Source organism: Mastigoproctus giganteus, chromosome 13 (genome assembly GCF_048544385.1).
Source record: "Mastigoproctus giganteus isolate SK-2022 chromosome 13, ASM4854438v1, whole genome shotgun sequence".
Lineage (NCBI taxonomy): Eukaryota > Metazoa > Arthropoda > Arachnida > Uropygi > Thelyphonidae > Mastigoproctus > Mastigoproctus giganteus.
Window position 1 is genome coordinate 92,116,661 of NC_143587.1, and position 17,032 is coordinate 92,133,692.

At 36.6% G+C, this 17,032-nt stretch overlaps 1 protein-coding gene across 1 annotated transcript in view; it reads left to right on the forward strand.

Annotated features, from left to right (window-relative positions):
• Nucleotides 1–17,032, forward strand: part of LOC150076257 (uncharacterized) — a 48,937-nt gene that overhangs the window by 13,573 nt on the left and 18,332 nt on the right. Inside the window, exon 2 of the mRNA XM_090387620.1 lies at nt 14,083–14,157. Within this exon, the coding sequence (XP_090243746.1) occupies nt 14,083–14,157 (75 nt within the window). The remainder of the gene's footprint in view (nt 1–14,082; nt 14,158–17,032) is intronic.

Sequence of the window (17,032 nt, forward strand, 5' to 3'; positions counted from 1 at the left end):
TTGAATGGGTTCAGCACGCTGAATCCTGATGGGATCCTTCCACTTGTGCAGATTACGAACCTAAGGGGGCATAAATTCAAATTAAGAAAGGACAGATGTAGAATAGATGTGCGGAAATTTGCCTTTAGCCAGCGGGTGGTTAATTGCTCGAACAAACTTCCATCTGTCGTTGTGGAAGTTGATAGGTTGAATAAATTTAAGGAGGAACTGGACAGGCATTTGGAGGGAATGGTGTGTGTTTTTTTTTTTTTTTTTGGCTGATGCTGCATAAGCTCATACATTTGCTTTCTTGCATCACATGCTACTACTACTATATGTAATAATAATATCAAAAATAAATGAAAAAATTAATTTCAATTAATAAAAAAGAGTAATAAAAATAAAGCAAAAGCCTTGTCTAACAATACAGTAATAGGAATAATTGTATTTGTAAAATAATAAGAGAAGTTTACCCCGATATAGTATGTAGAACACTTCTGTATGATACTCTCCAGAAATTAAAACGAAAAAATCGAAAAACTTACAGAGTAATAGTTTAAAAAATAATTAAAAATCAATTTAACACAATTAAAAATAAGAAAATTAAAAGAATTTAACGAAAAAAAAATTACAAAACGATTTTCCTTCCTGAAGCTGACTGACAACGATTTTCGACTGTATGTCGTGATCACAGGAATGAAAATTACCCAATAGGGGTGAGTATGAAACTTAAAGAGGGATTATTTGTCTTCACACATGCGCATAAAAGCCCTCAAATCAGAGATGAGATATGGCCAACGAACATTAACAGAATTTTCATGTAATTTAATTTCTACAGTTTCTGCAATTAATAGTCACGTATAATTACGTTGGAGACCAAATATTTTGGCCTCGTTAAATAAAAAAGTATGTTTTTCGTTAACAGCATGAAAGGCTAATTCTGACGCTGCTGAATAAGAAGCACGAACTGAGGCCGCATGTTGATTAACACGGATATTCAAAGGAAAATGCGTTGGACCCTGTAACCCCGGGGGCTCACATCTAGTGAGTATGGGCTTGGCAAACCCAGGGTCCTGAGCTGGATATCATCATTCTTCTCTTTCTTGGTGATTCCTTTCTACTTCTCTCTCTCTCTCTCTCTGAGGGGGTAACTTGGGAATTTTTTTTTTTTTTTGGCTGGTGCAGCATAAGCCTCAGGCTTCCTTGTACCATATGGCCATTAATAATAATAATAATAAAAAAAAAAAATAAGACCAGTCGCAATCACCGTATTCGAGTCTCGAGTAAGCGTGAAATTTGAGCTTAGAATGAATATTATTAAACGAATTTAAAATGTCTTGGATAGTACTATTATCTCTAATATCTAGAACATCGTCTAAATACCTCCCATAGTATGTGATACGGGGTCGAAAAGGCGTCAAATGTACATGCTGAATCATTGAGAGATAGATCTCCGATATTAAGCCGCTCAATCGCATTGGCAAACCAAAAATTTGTTTGTACACTTTGTCTCCAAAGGTGATATAGTTGGCCTCAACTAACAGTTTAATTAAGTGAAAAATTTCCTTAATAGGAAGCTTCGTATAATTAATCAGTATCGAGTTATTATTTAACATATCCCAAATAATATCTAATGTGTATTCGTATATAATGAGGTAACTCTATGGGAGTAAATGAGTTCAAAGCTTCTGTGGGATGGCTAGACAAGTTCAAAACTCGGCATAAAATTTCTTGGAAAACCGTAAGTGGTGAAGGTGGATCTGTTGATACTGGAGTTGTAACAGAGTGGACCGTCAAATTGGAAGATTTATGTCGTGATTTTGAAGCTAAGGATATTTACAACTGTGACAAAACAGGGTTGTTTTTTAAAGTTCTTCCTGAAAAAAACAATGAGTCTAAAAAATTAAAAGTGCCAGGGCGGAAAAATTTCTAAGGAACGCTTGACTGTACTATTGTGTACAAATATGCTGGGAGAATTTGAACAACCTCTTGTTATAGGAAAACCACAAAATCCTCGTTGTTTCAAGGGCATAAAGTTGAATCTTGAATGTTGATTGGAAGTCTAATAAAAAGCGTGGATGACAAGAGATATCATGAGCGAATGGATAAGTCACTTTAACCAAAACATGATTCGTCAAAACAGAAAAATTATTCTTTTCATGGATAATGCTGCATCTCACCCGCACATTGAATTGTCCAACATTCAAATCGTTTTTCTGCCACCAAACACATCTGCAGAGTGTCAGCCCTTGGATCAAGGGATAATAAAAAATTTTAAACTTCACTACAGAAAACGTGTTTTAAGACATCTCATTGCAAACATGAACGATGTAACATGTGCGAGTGACCTTGCAAAGAAAATCAGCATCCTAGATGCGATTCAATGGATTTCCTCTTCAGTAAACGCAATTAGAAAACAAACTGTCGTGAACTGTTTTGTCTTGTCAAACGCAAAAGTTGTGAACAGCAAATGTGGAGCACCAAGAAGAACAAGAACTTCATCTATTGATAATGTACGATACTTCCGCTACAAGTGACCCTGGCTACAAAGATATAGACTCAAACCTCACTACAGAAGATGGTGCTATAGATATCAACGACATTATCATCGATATTTTTCAAGAAGTTCCTCATGAGGATGAAGAAATGGAAGGAGGTCATTCTGTTGAAGAACATATTAACGACGAACCACCGATGAAAATAGAAGCGCTCATACAAATCAATTGTTTAAAAATGTTTTTCGCCGCTGAAGTATCTTACTGAAGGACTTTCGATGGTTTCTTCACTCCAAACAAATGTTGAAAACAAAATTATCAGCCAGAAGAAGGTGCAGAAGAAAATAAGTGATTACGGTATGTATTTTTCATAAGATAAAGTCATAATATGCATAGCACAATTGTATGTATATTATTTACAAAAATATTATGCAAAATCTGTATATAATTTAATTTAATTTTACATTAAACGTTTAACGATTTTTCTTTATCTCTTGTGTATGTAATTGTATATTATTTACAAAAATATTGTTCAAAATCTGTATATATTTTAATTTATTTTTATATTAAACGTTTAACGATTTTTCTTTCTTTTTTTTTTTTTTTTTTTTTTTTCCCCCTCAGACTTCTTGTTAGCGGACACTTCTCTCTAACGGACACATTTTCGTTCCCCATGGCTGTCCGTTAAAGGGAAGTTTCACTGTAATGTCTTTATTTTCCCGAAGTTCACGTAAAGCTGAACTGTCAGGTGTATTCAATTTAGGAAGTCATGTTTCTTTTATGTTATTCACCACTTGGTTAACTTGTTGAATAAATAAATCGTTTTCGGGAACATTACAAAGTCCAAATTCAGTATCAATTACGCACTGTTTTTTAAGTAGTTTTCGAGGTGGTAAATTATAATTGAATCCTTTGGATAAAAGTGAAATGTGGTCCTGTGATAGCATATAAGAGGAAAGATTTGTAACCTGTTATGTCGGTTCGTTGAATGCTGTGCGAGGGGGTGTTAGCGAACTATCTGACATTCTGTGGTAGCACGTTGTGTGTATGTTGGGGGGGTCGTCACCCAACTTGTACGCACTTGGTTGCAATCCCGCGACAGTGTGTTAGAATTCGTATGAACGTGTCTTGACCCTCCCGATAATGTTTGTAATTTGTTAACGTGTCTGTTTTTTAGTTCTGAGGCCTGTGCTTCCTGTCGTAAATCTATGGATGTCTTTAATACAGACCAATCATTAGGAAGTAGATAATTTTTTAATTTATTGTGAAGCTTCCTAACCTGGGAAAGGTATTTTTGTTTATTAGTATATCGAGATTTTTAAAGCAAGTTTAATGATATTACGCGATGTTTTATGCCCAAAATTTTTTGATTTAAATTGACCCTAGCAAACTTCGGAACGATGTTGTTTTGAAAACAATATTTTAGAAATGAAATATGGTAACTTTGGGCCGAGTATCTTAGTGTTAATTTAACGTAATTTTGCACCAAGCTGTTCAAAAAATCCTCCATAATTATGTTTATCAATAGGTTATACCTGGAGAGAAAGGAAGTGAATGAAATAGTCAATAAGAGTTTAAAAAATGAATTAGATAGTATGAACCAGAGCTGTAATGCTCAATATAGTACTTAGAACACTTCCATATGATACTCTCGAGAAATTAAAACGAAAAAATCGAAAAACTTACATTAGAGTAATAGTTTAAAAAATAATTAAATCAATTTAACACAATTAAAAATCAATTTAATGCAATTAAAAATAAGAAAATTAATTAAAAGAATTTAATGAAAAAAATTGCAAAACGATTTTCCTTCCTGAAGCTTGACAATGCTTTTCGACCGTATATCATGATCACAGGAATGAAAATTACCGAATAGAGGTGAGTACAAAACGTAAATAGGGATTATTTGTCTTTGCACATGCACTTTTCGAAGATGAGATATGGCCGATGAACATTAACAGAATTTTCGTGTAATTTAATTTCTACAGTTTCTGCAATTAATAGTCGCATATAATTACGTTGGAGACTAAGTATTTTGGCCTCGTTAAATAAAAAAGTATGTTTTTTGTTAACAGCATGAAAGGCTAATTCTGACGCTGCTGAATAAGAAGCACGAATAGAGGCTGCATGTTGATTAACACAAATGTTCAAAGGAAAATGCATCGAACCCTGATAAGACTAGTCGCAATCACTGCAAGAAATGTTGTATACCAGGTCATTAATTTGTGTTGCGAATGAGGAAAGGACTGAGCGATTGTTCAGTATAGTGTATAATTTCCATATTGGCCTGGCCACAGTTTTATATTCGGTATCTTTAAAGAATCTGTTAAGCTGTTTGTTATTTGTTATTTTTTAGAAGCATTAGCAACTAAGGCCATATTGCTCCGGGGATATGCGGTAGTCATTCCCCGACCTTTCCGCATCCTCCCTATTTGGTAGTCACGGGCTTGAACCCCAGTCTAATCAAGAAGCATGTGCCACGCACTGCTGCTCCTGCCCACCTGGCTACGGAGGTGCCTAAGCTGTTTGTGCCGCTGTTCAACATATGGGACAGAAATATAAAGTATTTTTTGATATTACTATTGTGGTCATATAGTATTTTGTTTCCTATCCTTAGCTTGTACCCTAATTCGGTTTATTGTAGCAAGGGGAGAACCCCTGTTTACGAATCTGCTGGTTAATATTTGTATTTCTGAGCCCAAAGTAGATTCAGTCATTGAATATTTTTAGGCATTTAGAAATTGATTAAAGAAAATCAATCTTTTATAGGTGAACAGGTGATAGCTGTTATAATGTAGAAGCATACTGGCGTTTGTAGGTTTTCGATAGATGTTAAATTGGATTTTATTCGAGTCCCGAGTAAGCGTGAAATTTAGAAAATTTAATGACTTTGTATCTGTATCCTACCTTTCAAATGTAAATTTGTGCTTAGAATGAATATTATTAAAAGAATGTAAAGTGTTTTGGATTGTACTACTATCGGTATAAAACTGCAGCCATTATCAACCCACTGCAGGATGGACGCCTCTTCAACAATTCACATTGAGGGTAATGGACCATAATCTGCCACGCTGGTCCAGTGCGGGTTGGCAGATCGACCGTATTCAGCAGTCAGGGGCTTGAACCCCGGTCTACTCAAAGAGCGTGTGCTACTGCACTCCCGCTCCTGACCACTCGGCTACGGAGGCCGTTCAGTAATGACTAATAACTAGTTAGTAATAACTAAGAACTAGTTATCAGTAATAACTACAGCTAGGCCTCGCATAACGCGAGTTCGATTAATGCGACATTCAGTTAACACTATTTGAAAAATGATACCACTTTTCACTTTACATGACGCAAATTTCCAGTTAACACGATCTTTTTTTTTTTTTTTTTTTTTTTTTTTTTTTATGCGATAGTTGAAAAGGATTTGAATCGCACGTTAAGCTTACCGCGAATCGTACAGTCAATAAACAAATGTTTGCCTTCTGCCCGCCTCGGTGTGTTCCATCAACCATCGGAAGAAGACTTGGTTGTCTCCTGCCAATAAAGTCAATGCAGACTTGCATTTAAAAATTCAAATTTTTAAATGAGCCAGATGGAAATGTTACCACGGAGGAGATAACGGTAAAAGAATTAGATGAAATCTTTCGTATCGCATAGAACCTCAAACAAAAGGTTTGATGTTCTCTGCGATATTTATTTCACCAGGGCCCAGAGAAGATTGTTGTCGGTTATCGGAAGTTGATTGATGAAAAGGGAAAGTCAACACTGTTCAAGTAATTTCTTCATTGTGTATTTTATGTCAGAGGTTCCCAAAGTTTCTCGGTTCACGGCGCCTTTAATGTCTCAGTAATTTTTTCAAGGCGCACCCAGACCAAAAGAAATACCTAACAGTTTGGTTTAGTAGTTAGGTCCAAATAACTTAATAAGAAATGCTGAAACTGTGAACTACCCCGAGCTAGTAGTTCGCACGGTGTCTGACAGATGTCGCGTATCGCTGTGTTTCCCTCGAAAATTTAAAATATCCCGCGGCGCACAGTTTAAGAACCATGCAATAAACATTTATGCCATAAACATTTAATTCCATAATTATTTTCATTATCTTTTACATTATATACAGTTAAAAAGTTATTTAAAAAGGTATTTTTAAAATTCTTTATGGACATTCCAGATGGTCAAGGATCAATTATAATTTTTCTATTGGTTATGATATTCGATTAATGCGTTTTGCACGATGCGCTCACTGGACAAATTAATCACGTTAATCAAGGCCCGCCTGTAGTCAGACTTAGCCTTTTATGCCGTTAACGAAAAGCATATTTTTTACTTAATGAGGACAAAATACTTAGTGTCCAACGTAATTATATGTGACTATTAATTGCAGTAACCGTAGAATTAAATTACACAAAAATTCTGTTAATGTTCGACGACTACATCTCATCTACAATTTGTGGGCTTTTACGCGCATGCGCGAAGACAAATAATCCCTATTTAAGTTTCGTACTCGCACCTATTTGGTAATTTTCATTCCTGTGATCACGACGTGCGGTCGAAAAGCATTGTCAGCTTCAGAAAGGAAAATTGTTTTGCAATTTTTTTTCGTTAAATTCTTTTGTGTTAAATTGATTTTTAATTATTTTTTAAACTATTACTCTAATGTATGTTTTTCAATTTTTTTCATTTTAATTTCTGGAGAGTATTTCAGTTATTATTAATTAAAAATTAATAATAATTTCTATTTACATTATTGTTTTGGTAATTACCTACTTTTTATAATCAAATTCAGGAAATTGTTTTTTATTCTTTCTGAAAACGTGTTCAAATAGCTGTTTTTCCAGATTACAGATAAGAGCAGGTGGTGACTTGTGAGCTAAACGTGACTTGGGACACTAAATTGCAGGTGTAATGACACGCTTTGTTTTGGTCTGTCTGCCTCAGGCTATCGTGGGGTCAGGTTGCATACAGTGTGTTTCTGTGATTTCTGAATTGTCACTTTATTTATTAAAAAATTTTGCAATCCTTACAATGTAAAATGGCATCAAGTGATAGAGAAGTTGAAAGAAAGCATGTAAACTTTTTTTTTTATGTGAACCCCAAACACGAGAGGTATTAGAACCTATAGCACTTGGTACTGTGCTTGGGTTGGAGGTTAAGAAGACAAAAGAAGATATTTGTTGACATTGGACTTGAACTTCTGTAGATTGTAATTTTCAGGAAATATGTATGAAGGAAGGTTGTTCCAGAACACGGCAGTTGAATGAATAAATGAGGAAGATGAAAAGTTGGTTCTGTGGGTTTGAAGTTGGACAGAAAATGGATGTTGGCTGGTAGCAGCATGTGTTCGGACTGTTTTGAAAGAGCAAGTGGGAATTATAGAAGCCAATTCAGAAGAAAAGTGCCCACGGAAGTATCTGTAGAAGAGGCATGCAGCAGAAACAGTACGTCTATGAGAAAGTGAGTGGAGAGACTCTGTTACAGATGAATCATTAATTAACCTAACTGCCCTCTTCTGAATGGAATCAAGAAGCCTGAGAGAGGTTTTGGGGGCACCACCCCAGATGTGGGAACAATATTGCATGGCAGGGCGGATTTGCGATTTATACAGAGTGAGCAGCTGTTTGGAAAAAAGTAACACCGAGGGTGAAAGAGAAAACCAAGTTTTTTAGATGCAGAGGAAGCAATATTTCTAATGTGCTTGTGCCAAGAGAGATTAGAAGTCGGGGTATTCCCCAAAAGAGATATATCATTTTTGCCTAGAAATCGGAGTGTCACCAAAGATAAGCATAGGAGCAGAAGAATCCTTTTTGTGAGATATAAGACAAGACTGAGTTCTAGAAGGGTTGAAATCAACTAAGTTGTCTTTGCCCCACTGAAGAATTACCTGAAGATCGGCATTTAAGGAATTGGTAGCAGATTTTGGAGAAGTTGAAGCTGATTGAGCAGGACAAGGTTTCTCAAAATGGAAAGTGGAATACAATGTGCTATCATCGGCAAAACTATGGATAGGATTTCCAGTCAATGGAAGAAGGTCATTAATATACAAAATGAAAAGAGTGGAGGAAAGAACTGAACCTTGGGGGACACCAGCATTAGTGGAGAAGTTAGAAGATAGAGCCATCTACCATCACCCGCAGTGAGCGATCAGAGAGAAAACTGGATAACCAATTACTAAAAACAGTTGGCAAACCATAAGATGGAAGCTTGTTTAGAAGACCTTTATGCCAAACACGATCAAAAGCCTTTGAGATGTCAAGAGCAACTACTTGTGTTTCACCGAACCTTTGCATTGAATTAGTCCATAAATGGGTAACATAAGCCAGAATCTCACCAGTGGATTGACACTGACGGAATCCATATTGGCGATCATTGATCAGACAGAAGGTTTCTAGGTAGTTTAAGAGTTGGTGGTTAATTGATTTCTCCATTACTTTAGAAAGAGTAGAAGTAATTGCAATGTCACGATAATTGGATGGGAGGGATTTGTCACCCTTTTTAGGAACAGGCTGGATATGAGCAAATTTCCAAGCAGAAGGAAAAACACCTTTGGAATAAGAAAGTGAAAAAAAGCCGGCAAAGAATAGGAGTAAGTTCAGGAGCACAGGTTTTGAGAACAAGTGGAGAAATGCCATCAGGACCTGGAGCTTTTCTTAGCATCAAGATTCATCAAAATCCTTCTGATATCCTTTTGACGGAAGACCACAGGAGGCATTGAATGGAGCGTGTTGGGAATGGTGGGAGGTGTTTTACCAAGATCATTAATACATGAGCTGGAAGAAAAATGGGATGCTAGCAAGTCAGCTTTATCCTTGGCTTGAAGTGACAATAGAACCATCTGCTTTGGATAGCGGTGAGAGCAGAGATGGGCAAGAGTTGCAGCCAATAGCTTTGGCAAGAGACCAGAATGCTCAGCTACCATTAGGGCAAAAAACAAGTTTTCTACTCTTAGCCTGTTCAAACTCTAGTTTGGACTGATTAATAACTGCTTTACAATTGTTGCGAGCTTTGGTATAGGCGGAAAATGAAACTGAAGAATTAGAAACAAGCTAATTACGATATGCAACGTTCTTCTCTTGAACAGCCTTAGCACATTTATTGGAAAACCATGGTTTACATAAAGGATGAGATTTTTAAGTGGAGTGTGGAATAAAGGATTCCATTCATACAAGAATAATTTCACTGACATGATCTGAGCAAACGTTGACATCAGAAGTTTTGAAACAGTATTCCGACCATGGAAAAGACGAAAATAAGTCTCACAGGTCATCCCATTTTGCATTCTTGTATTGCCAAACAATACGAGGTTGGGAATAGCCATGAGATAAAGGTTCCATTGGAGAAGAGACAATCACCAAGTTGTGATCTGAAGTGCCTAAAGGACCTCTCACTTTGACCGTGTACTTATAAGGGTTGTTTGTGAGAAAAAGATCAAGCGTATTGGCTGTATGATTAGGATTGTCTGGTATTCTTGTAGGTAAATGAACAATCTGTGCTAGGTCATTAGTAATTGCAAAAGCCTCAGCATCTCGACCTGCTGGGTGGTTTGACTAGAAAACGGAAGCCAGCTGGAGTTGTGAACATTAAAATCACTAAGGAAAATTACCTCACTGTTAGCAAAGTTGGACTGGAAAAAGTCAAGTTGCAAAGAGAAGTCAAAGAGCTCCAAGTGATTAGTGGCGTTGGGAGAATGGTAGAGACAACAGATGAATTTGACACAATGAGGTAGAGAGATTTTAAGCCAGAGAAGATCAAAGAGAGGAGATTCCAAATTGCCAAGTCTCTGACAGGGAATATCAGAACGGACATATGCACAAGTACCACCTTTGAGGCGAAAGGAATCACACAGCAAATAATTTGGGTATCTGAGATGAGGTAGTTGAATCAACGGATAACTGAGATTCTGTCACAAAAAGTACGTGGGGTTTGGCAGATTGCAAGTGGAAATGGACATGGTTGAGATTAGAATTGAGATCACCTATATTTGTGAAATGAATTAGGAAGTGCTTGGGAGGTTTAGATCTTTTCACAGATAAGCTTGCTCTGTTAGTTTGACAATTCATGGTGTATTCAATAGTAAGAAAAAGTGAGTGGGACATGCTGTATGAAGTAATGAAATTTTTGGATATGGCATACACATGATAAGAATATACCCAGATCCTTGACGTAACGTGGCCTCGACAATGCTCCCCGCATACACACTACTCGGACTCCCTCCAGTCACTATCTGGCAGAGTAGAGGTAGCAAGATTATACACTAGCTGATCCGGAAGCCTTCTAGAGAGTTACCAATAGGTTCGGTCCAGTGTACTAACTAGTGGCCTCCCTACGAACACCATTTTAGAGCTGTACCCTCGAAATGTAAGGAATATTGGATCTTGCCACGACGTTCATCATAACTTCAAAAGTCATCAATCATACTGCATGATGGAAGAGATAGGGAAGGGTTGACCGGAACTTAGCTCTAGAGACCAAATATGGGTTCCACCACTTCAAGCCTCCAATAAGCAAAGTGGTGGTATTTCACCGGTTGATGAGAGTCATCTACCACCTAGTACTGCCTGGTAACATAGAGGGGCGGCATTCCTCCATGTGGTGTGGGCACCACACTTCAAAATGTTTGAAACCCTGGACTTCATTTTGAATAACCCTGTATGTGGCACAGAAATTAGAGATAATTGAGAAATTAGAACAAGGTGTCTCGGTAGTACGTGTTTGTGAAATTTATGCCATAAAAAAATGAACTGTCTGATATCTGTAAATCAAAGGCCAAATTACAACATAATTTTATATTGTATTAAAGCTTTTTTTTACGTTAAGAATAATACAAAATACCCCCCCAGGTTACATTCGATTTAATGGACTTTTGGCATTAACGGACACCTCTTCTCCCCTCTTAGTCCGATAAATCGAGGGTTTACTGTACTCATTTATATGAAGTACATACCACCCCCCCTGCGAAAGGATAGGCTTTTCTGTGTAAATATATTCATTTATTACAAAATTTGCTTAATATGCCATAGCCAGGAGCTCGGGTGCATAAGTACACGTGCCTTGAATGACTGGGGTTCAAGCCTGTGACTGCTAAATACGGTGCTGTTTCTTGTATTCTGTCTATCTTGTGAACTCCTCTGAGCATTTGGTCGTCCCAGAGTATAAACAGAAAATTTATTTTATGTATTATAAAGTTCGTTTTCACCCTGTGAGAAATAAATATTGTTATTTTGTATGTTTAATACAAATCTTGACAGTTGCCCTTATTGCCTCTGGCCACCTCGTTCCCACTTCCTGAAGGACTGCAGTGACTTGTTAGAATTTACTTTTGTGTAAACAAAAATCCAGTTTATGGTAACTGCAAAGTAATTGCACTCTGAAAAACATCATTATGAAGGATGAGCTGTTAAATTAACAAAAGAATAAAAACAGTTTTTCTAAGTTTAAATACACTCCCTTGCTCTCCACAAGATTAATGTCAGTTGCAATTGTTATGCCAGTTCAGAGAGTGTTTTGCTACAGTACAGTATAATCTATTTTTTTTGTGTCATTTTATCTGAGCTGATGTCTTTTTTCAAACTTGTCTTTAATTAATTTAAAGTTTGTTTATATTAAATCTTATCTAGCAGTGTTATGGCGACAAAATGTAAACGAGTGGAATTAAACCTAATATTAATTGCCAGGCTTAATTCCGATCGTTGAAAATTATACAAGAGGCTGGTAGGATAGAATGAAGCAAAACGGACATTGCAAAGGAATACAACATCCCTTTCCTACTTTATCTACAATACTGAAAAAACTTGAAGGGCGTGACACTGGAGCAGCAATAAAAAAAACACAAAACAAATTTGTGGTGCAAAACACACAAGGAGCTTGAAACAAAAAAGTGGTACCAACAAATATGTGTATCTAATTTGCCAATATCAGGTCCAAATTTGCAAGAAGAGGTAAATTATCTAGCTCAGCAACGTGAAATTAGTGACTTCAAATGCAGAAGTAGCTGGCTCCAAAGATTTAAAGACAGGAGTAACTTGATTTCATGAAATGTTTGCACCAAGTCTGTACAGTCCACTCTTGAAAAATATGAGGCAATGAATATTTTTAATCTTGAAGAGACAGGTTTATTTTATAATTTGCTGCCAAAAAATATTTGCTATTCGAGGAGAGTCTTACCATGGTGGAAAATTAAGTAACCAAAAACTTGCTGTTCTGTTATGCTGCAACTCAGATGGCAGTACAAAACTACGCCCACTTATGATTGGCAAGTTTTCCAAGCCAAGCTGTTTTAAAGAAGTTAACCAACTTAGAAGTGTTTGGCTTACGGTCAAAATTTTTCAGTCTTTGTTATCAAAAGTTAACAGAAGTGGCTCCAGAAAGAAAGGAAGATTTTGATGATTCTAGATTGTTGTACAGCACATTCTGCCAAGACACTTAAGTTTACAAATATATGGCTGTTGTTTTTACCTCCCAGTACCACCAGTTTTATGCGGCCACTGGATCAAGACATTGTTTATAACCTCAAGGGATCATATAGAGCCCACCTGATAAGGTACTTCTTCCGCAACATAGAAGGAGGGAACAATTCGCAGCCAAATTGGAATGTCTTGGATGCTATCCGTAATCTTATTGCTTGGGACAGTATTGCATCAAGTGTAATAACCAACTGCTTCAGAAAAATTGGCTTTGGAAAGAATATCATTGAAAAACATGGTCCTGCAGACAAATGTGATTGATAGCAACATTGAGGAGTAGAGGAATTTGAAGGAACATTTGGATTTTATTGGTGACTTTGTGTGAAGGTGGAGGATGAAGTTGCTACAACAAAACAATGATGTTTTTATTACCAGTGAAAGTGAAGAAGCATGCACTCTCTGCCATCTTAAAAAGATGCCCAAAATGCATTGAGTATAATAGAGAACATGTTGGCCTGCAGTAACGTTGATAAAGAAACAGCTATTGCATTTGATAACATCTGTGCTGTAGTTAAAAATGCATATAGGACAAAAATTGAGCAAACAACATTGGATTCTTTCCTTAAATTAGATTGATTTATTAAAAAGTTAATGGTATGTATGGCTCCTTTTATATTAAGATTGTAAGATTATTGTCTGTTCCCAGTTTTTGAATTAGGGTGGCCAATTTCCCCTCTACCTATTCACTGTTTTTGATGGTGGATGGCATTTGGGCTTCTAACTTCTCAGTTAAGTCCTCATTAGGTGTTAGCTTTTTCATGTCACAGGAGGTTGCTATGCATGTATACATTTTTCATTCATTTTTTTTTTTAATGCAGTCACATTTTGTTGGATAAATTGAGATCTATGTGATATTTGACTCCTTACTGACCCTAAATAAGCTCATTTTCCTTTTGTTCAGATTATTTTTTATTTTAAAGTTATTTGGAACATCGCGATTCTCCCCCCCCCCCCACAATACAGGTGTTGCTTTGTAACCTCTGCCCCCAGGGATTCATGATCCACTCATGGAGGGGAAAAACACCTTTGTCCTGTACTGAATCCAGATTAATGTAAAAGTAATTTTTTTTTTTTTTTTTTGTTTAAAAATTAAGTAAGCTTTTGGTAAAGGAGAGCATATAGGATCGAATATATATGTTTTTTTTTCTTTTTATTTTTTGCAGGGCAGGAAAATGTTATATTGTCTATGACGAAGGAAACACAGAAACCTCCCAAGACATTTTATATGCAGAGTTCAGGTGAGCTGATGAAGAATATCATAATTTTGAATTAACTAGAGTAAAATATATTGATTTTATTTTTCCTCTTTGATTAATGAGATAAATGTTGCATGCTTTAGAAGATATGATACTGATATCTTTTCTTTTTTTGATGTATCATGTTTTTCAAGCATAGCCATCCCATGTTAACACCAGTGTCATAAAATATGCATAGGCTAATCAAAAGTAGCTTCATATTTCCTTTGTAAGCTTATAACTTCATATGTGTTTATTGGTAAACCAACCATAAAAGCTTTAAGGCAACGAAAGCCATGGTCTTAAAAGTTTTTTGTACAAAACAGATGTCAAAACACACGGCAACTAGTTGTAGTGTTTTGTTAGTAATCAGTGCACATGAAATATAAATAACAAAATGGCAAGTTTGATTAGAGCAGAATGAGGACATTGCTTTTTTTTTTTTTTTTTTTCCCTTTGAAAAATCTGAGACACAGGCTCAACGAAGGTTTTGCACATAATATAGAAAACATCTTAATGTTTCATTTGTGATTGATATAGGAATTAAATTTTTACAGGATTTTGCCACATTTCAAAAAAAGATAAAAAAAAAAAATTGGAAGACTGCATATAGTTAATTGAACTATGAAAAATGTGAGGACACGTTTTGTTTGAAATCCTGGGAAGCAGGGGTTTCAAGCTGCTTGTCAATTTGCAGAATCCCAGTTTACAGTGTAGAAAATTTTGAGAAAATGGTTGAGTTGAAAACTACAATAACTGCAAATTAGCATTAGCATTAGTAGAGGCATATGATGTAAGAAAGCAAGCTTATTCAGCATCAGCCAAAAAAAAAAAAAAAAAAAAAAAAACACACCACTCCCATTTCACCCCTCCGTTCGCTCGAAATACCTGTCCAGTTGAGCCTTAAATTTGTTTAGGCTATCAACTTCAACAACAAGTGATGGAAGTCGGTTCCACCAACCAACCACCCGCTGGCCAAAGGCAAATTTCCGCACATCTATCCGACATCCGTCCTTCCTCAATTTGAATTTATGCCCTCTGAGCTGATTATTCTGAGCAAGATTAAAAATCCCATTGGCATTGAGCATGCTCAAACCATTCAAAGCCTTATACACCTCTATCAGATCACCTCGCCGGTGCCTAGTCTCCAGACTCTGTAATTTGCAAAACTTAAGCCTTTCTTCGTAAGAGCAACCCTTTGTTCCATTCACTAATCTTGTTGCCCTTCTCTGTACCCGTTCCAGCAGCTCTACATCCTTCTTGAAATGAGGCCTCCAGACCTGTATACAGTACTCAAGATGTGGCCTAACCATTGCCTTATACAAGGGAATAATCACCTCCTTATCCCTGCTAGAAAAATTCCTGTATATCATTGACAAGACACCATGAGCTACTCTTGCAGCTCATCTGCACTGCTCAGAGAACTTCATATCTGCCTGCACAATTACCCCCAGGTCCTTTTCATTCTCTACCACTGTCAGTGTAATACCGCAGAGTTGATACGTTGCTCTGGGGTTACTGTTTCCCATATGTAGTACTTTACATTTGTCAATGTTAAACTTCATTTGCCACCTCTCAGCCCATCTGTTCAACCTTTCCAGATCCTGTTGTAGCAGTATAGCATCAGTGGTGTCCTTAACAACCCTGCCGACCTTTGTATCATCTGCAAACTTGGACATTAAACTTGATATCCCATCATCAATATCATTCATAAACACCGAAAACAACAACGGACACAACACTGAACCCCGAGGAACTCCACTAATAACATTAGTCCACGTTGAGCAGTGTCCATTGATTACCACTCTCTGTCTTCTGCCACTCAACCATCCCCTTATCCATAGCAGCAATTTGCCTCCAATGCCACACTGCTCCAATTTGTGCAGCAGTCTTCCATGTGCAACAGTATCAAAAGCCTTTCTAAGATCCAAATATATAATATCAAAGTTATTCCCTGCATCCAGTTCTTTTGTGACTACATCATAGCATCCAATCAAATTGGTCAGGCAAGACCTGCCCTTAACAAAACCATGCTGCGTAAATGCTACAGTTGTCTTTAATGATGCCATAGGGTAAGTATCGCAATTTCTCTGACCATGTATTTGTGTAGTGGACAACAAATAAGGTTTCATCTAATGTTTCTCCTTTAGTTATGAATGCACTTTTGGACTGGATAAATAAACACTTTCCTACATGAATTACAAAGAATAATTTATTATTTTTTGTAATTCATGTAGAGAAGCTTATGTAAGATAGAATATTCGCTGAACTTGAGTTTAGAATGGCAATATATTTCAACATCTTTTTACAGGTCTTCCTCAGTGACAAAAATATTGTTCTAAAATAAAGCAATATTTCATATAATATGTATGATCATATGCATGATCATCGACTCCTGTATTTTTAAAAAAGTCGTTTGTTTGTTTTGGTTTTAGGAGCATTAGCAACTAAGGCCATATTGCTCTGGGATATGTGGTGGTCATTCCCTGACCTTTCCGCATCCTCCGTATTTGGTGAAGGGCTCGAACCCCGGTATAATCAAGAAGCATGTGCTACGCACTGCTGCTCTTTCCCACTTGGCTACGGAGGCGCCTATTTAAAAAAGTCGTACAGAAGTTGTTGGGAGGGAATGGCTACACACCTATGCTTTGTGAAGTTTGGAAGTGAAATTGCCTTTGTTTTAATTTAGATTAGCTTTTTTGTCACCAGGGAAGATATATAAAAACTAGGTCATAATATGTGGTCTTTCAAAATTTGTGTTTAGCTAACATTTAGTGAATATTAGAAAACAGGCCTTGAGCAGTAGGCTGCACATCACTGTAATTTCTAGTAACAACCAACAGACTCGTTTAAGTTAGACTTTATTAAAAAGAAATAA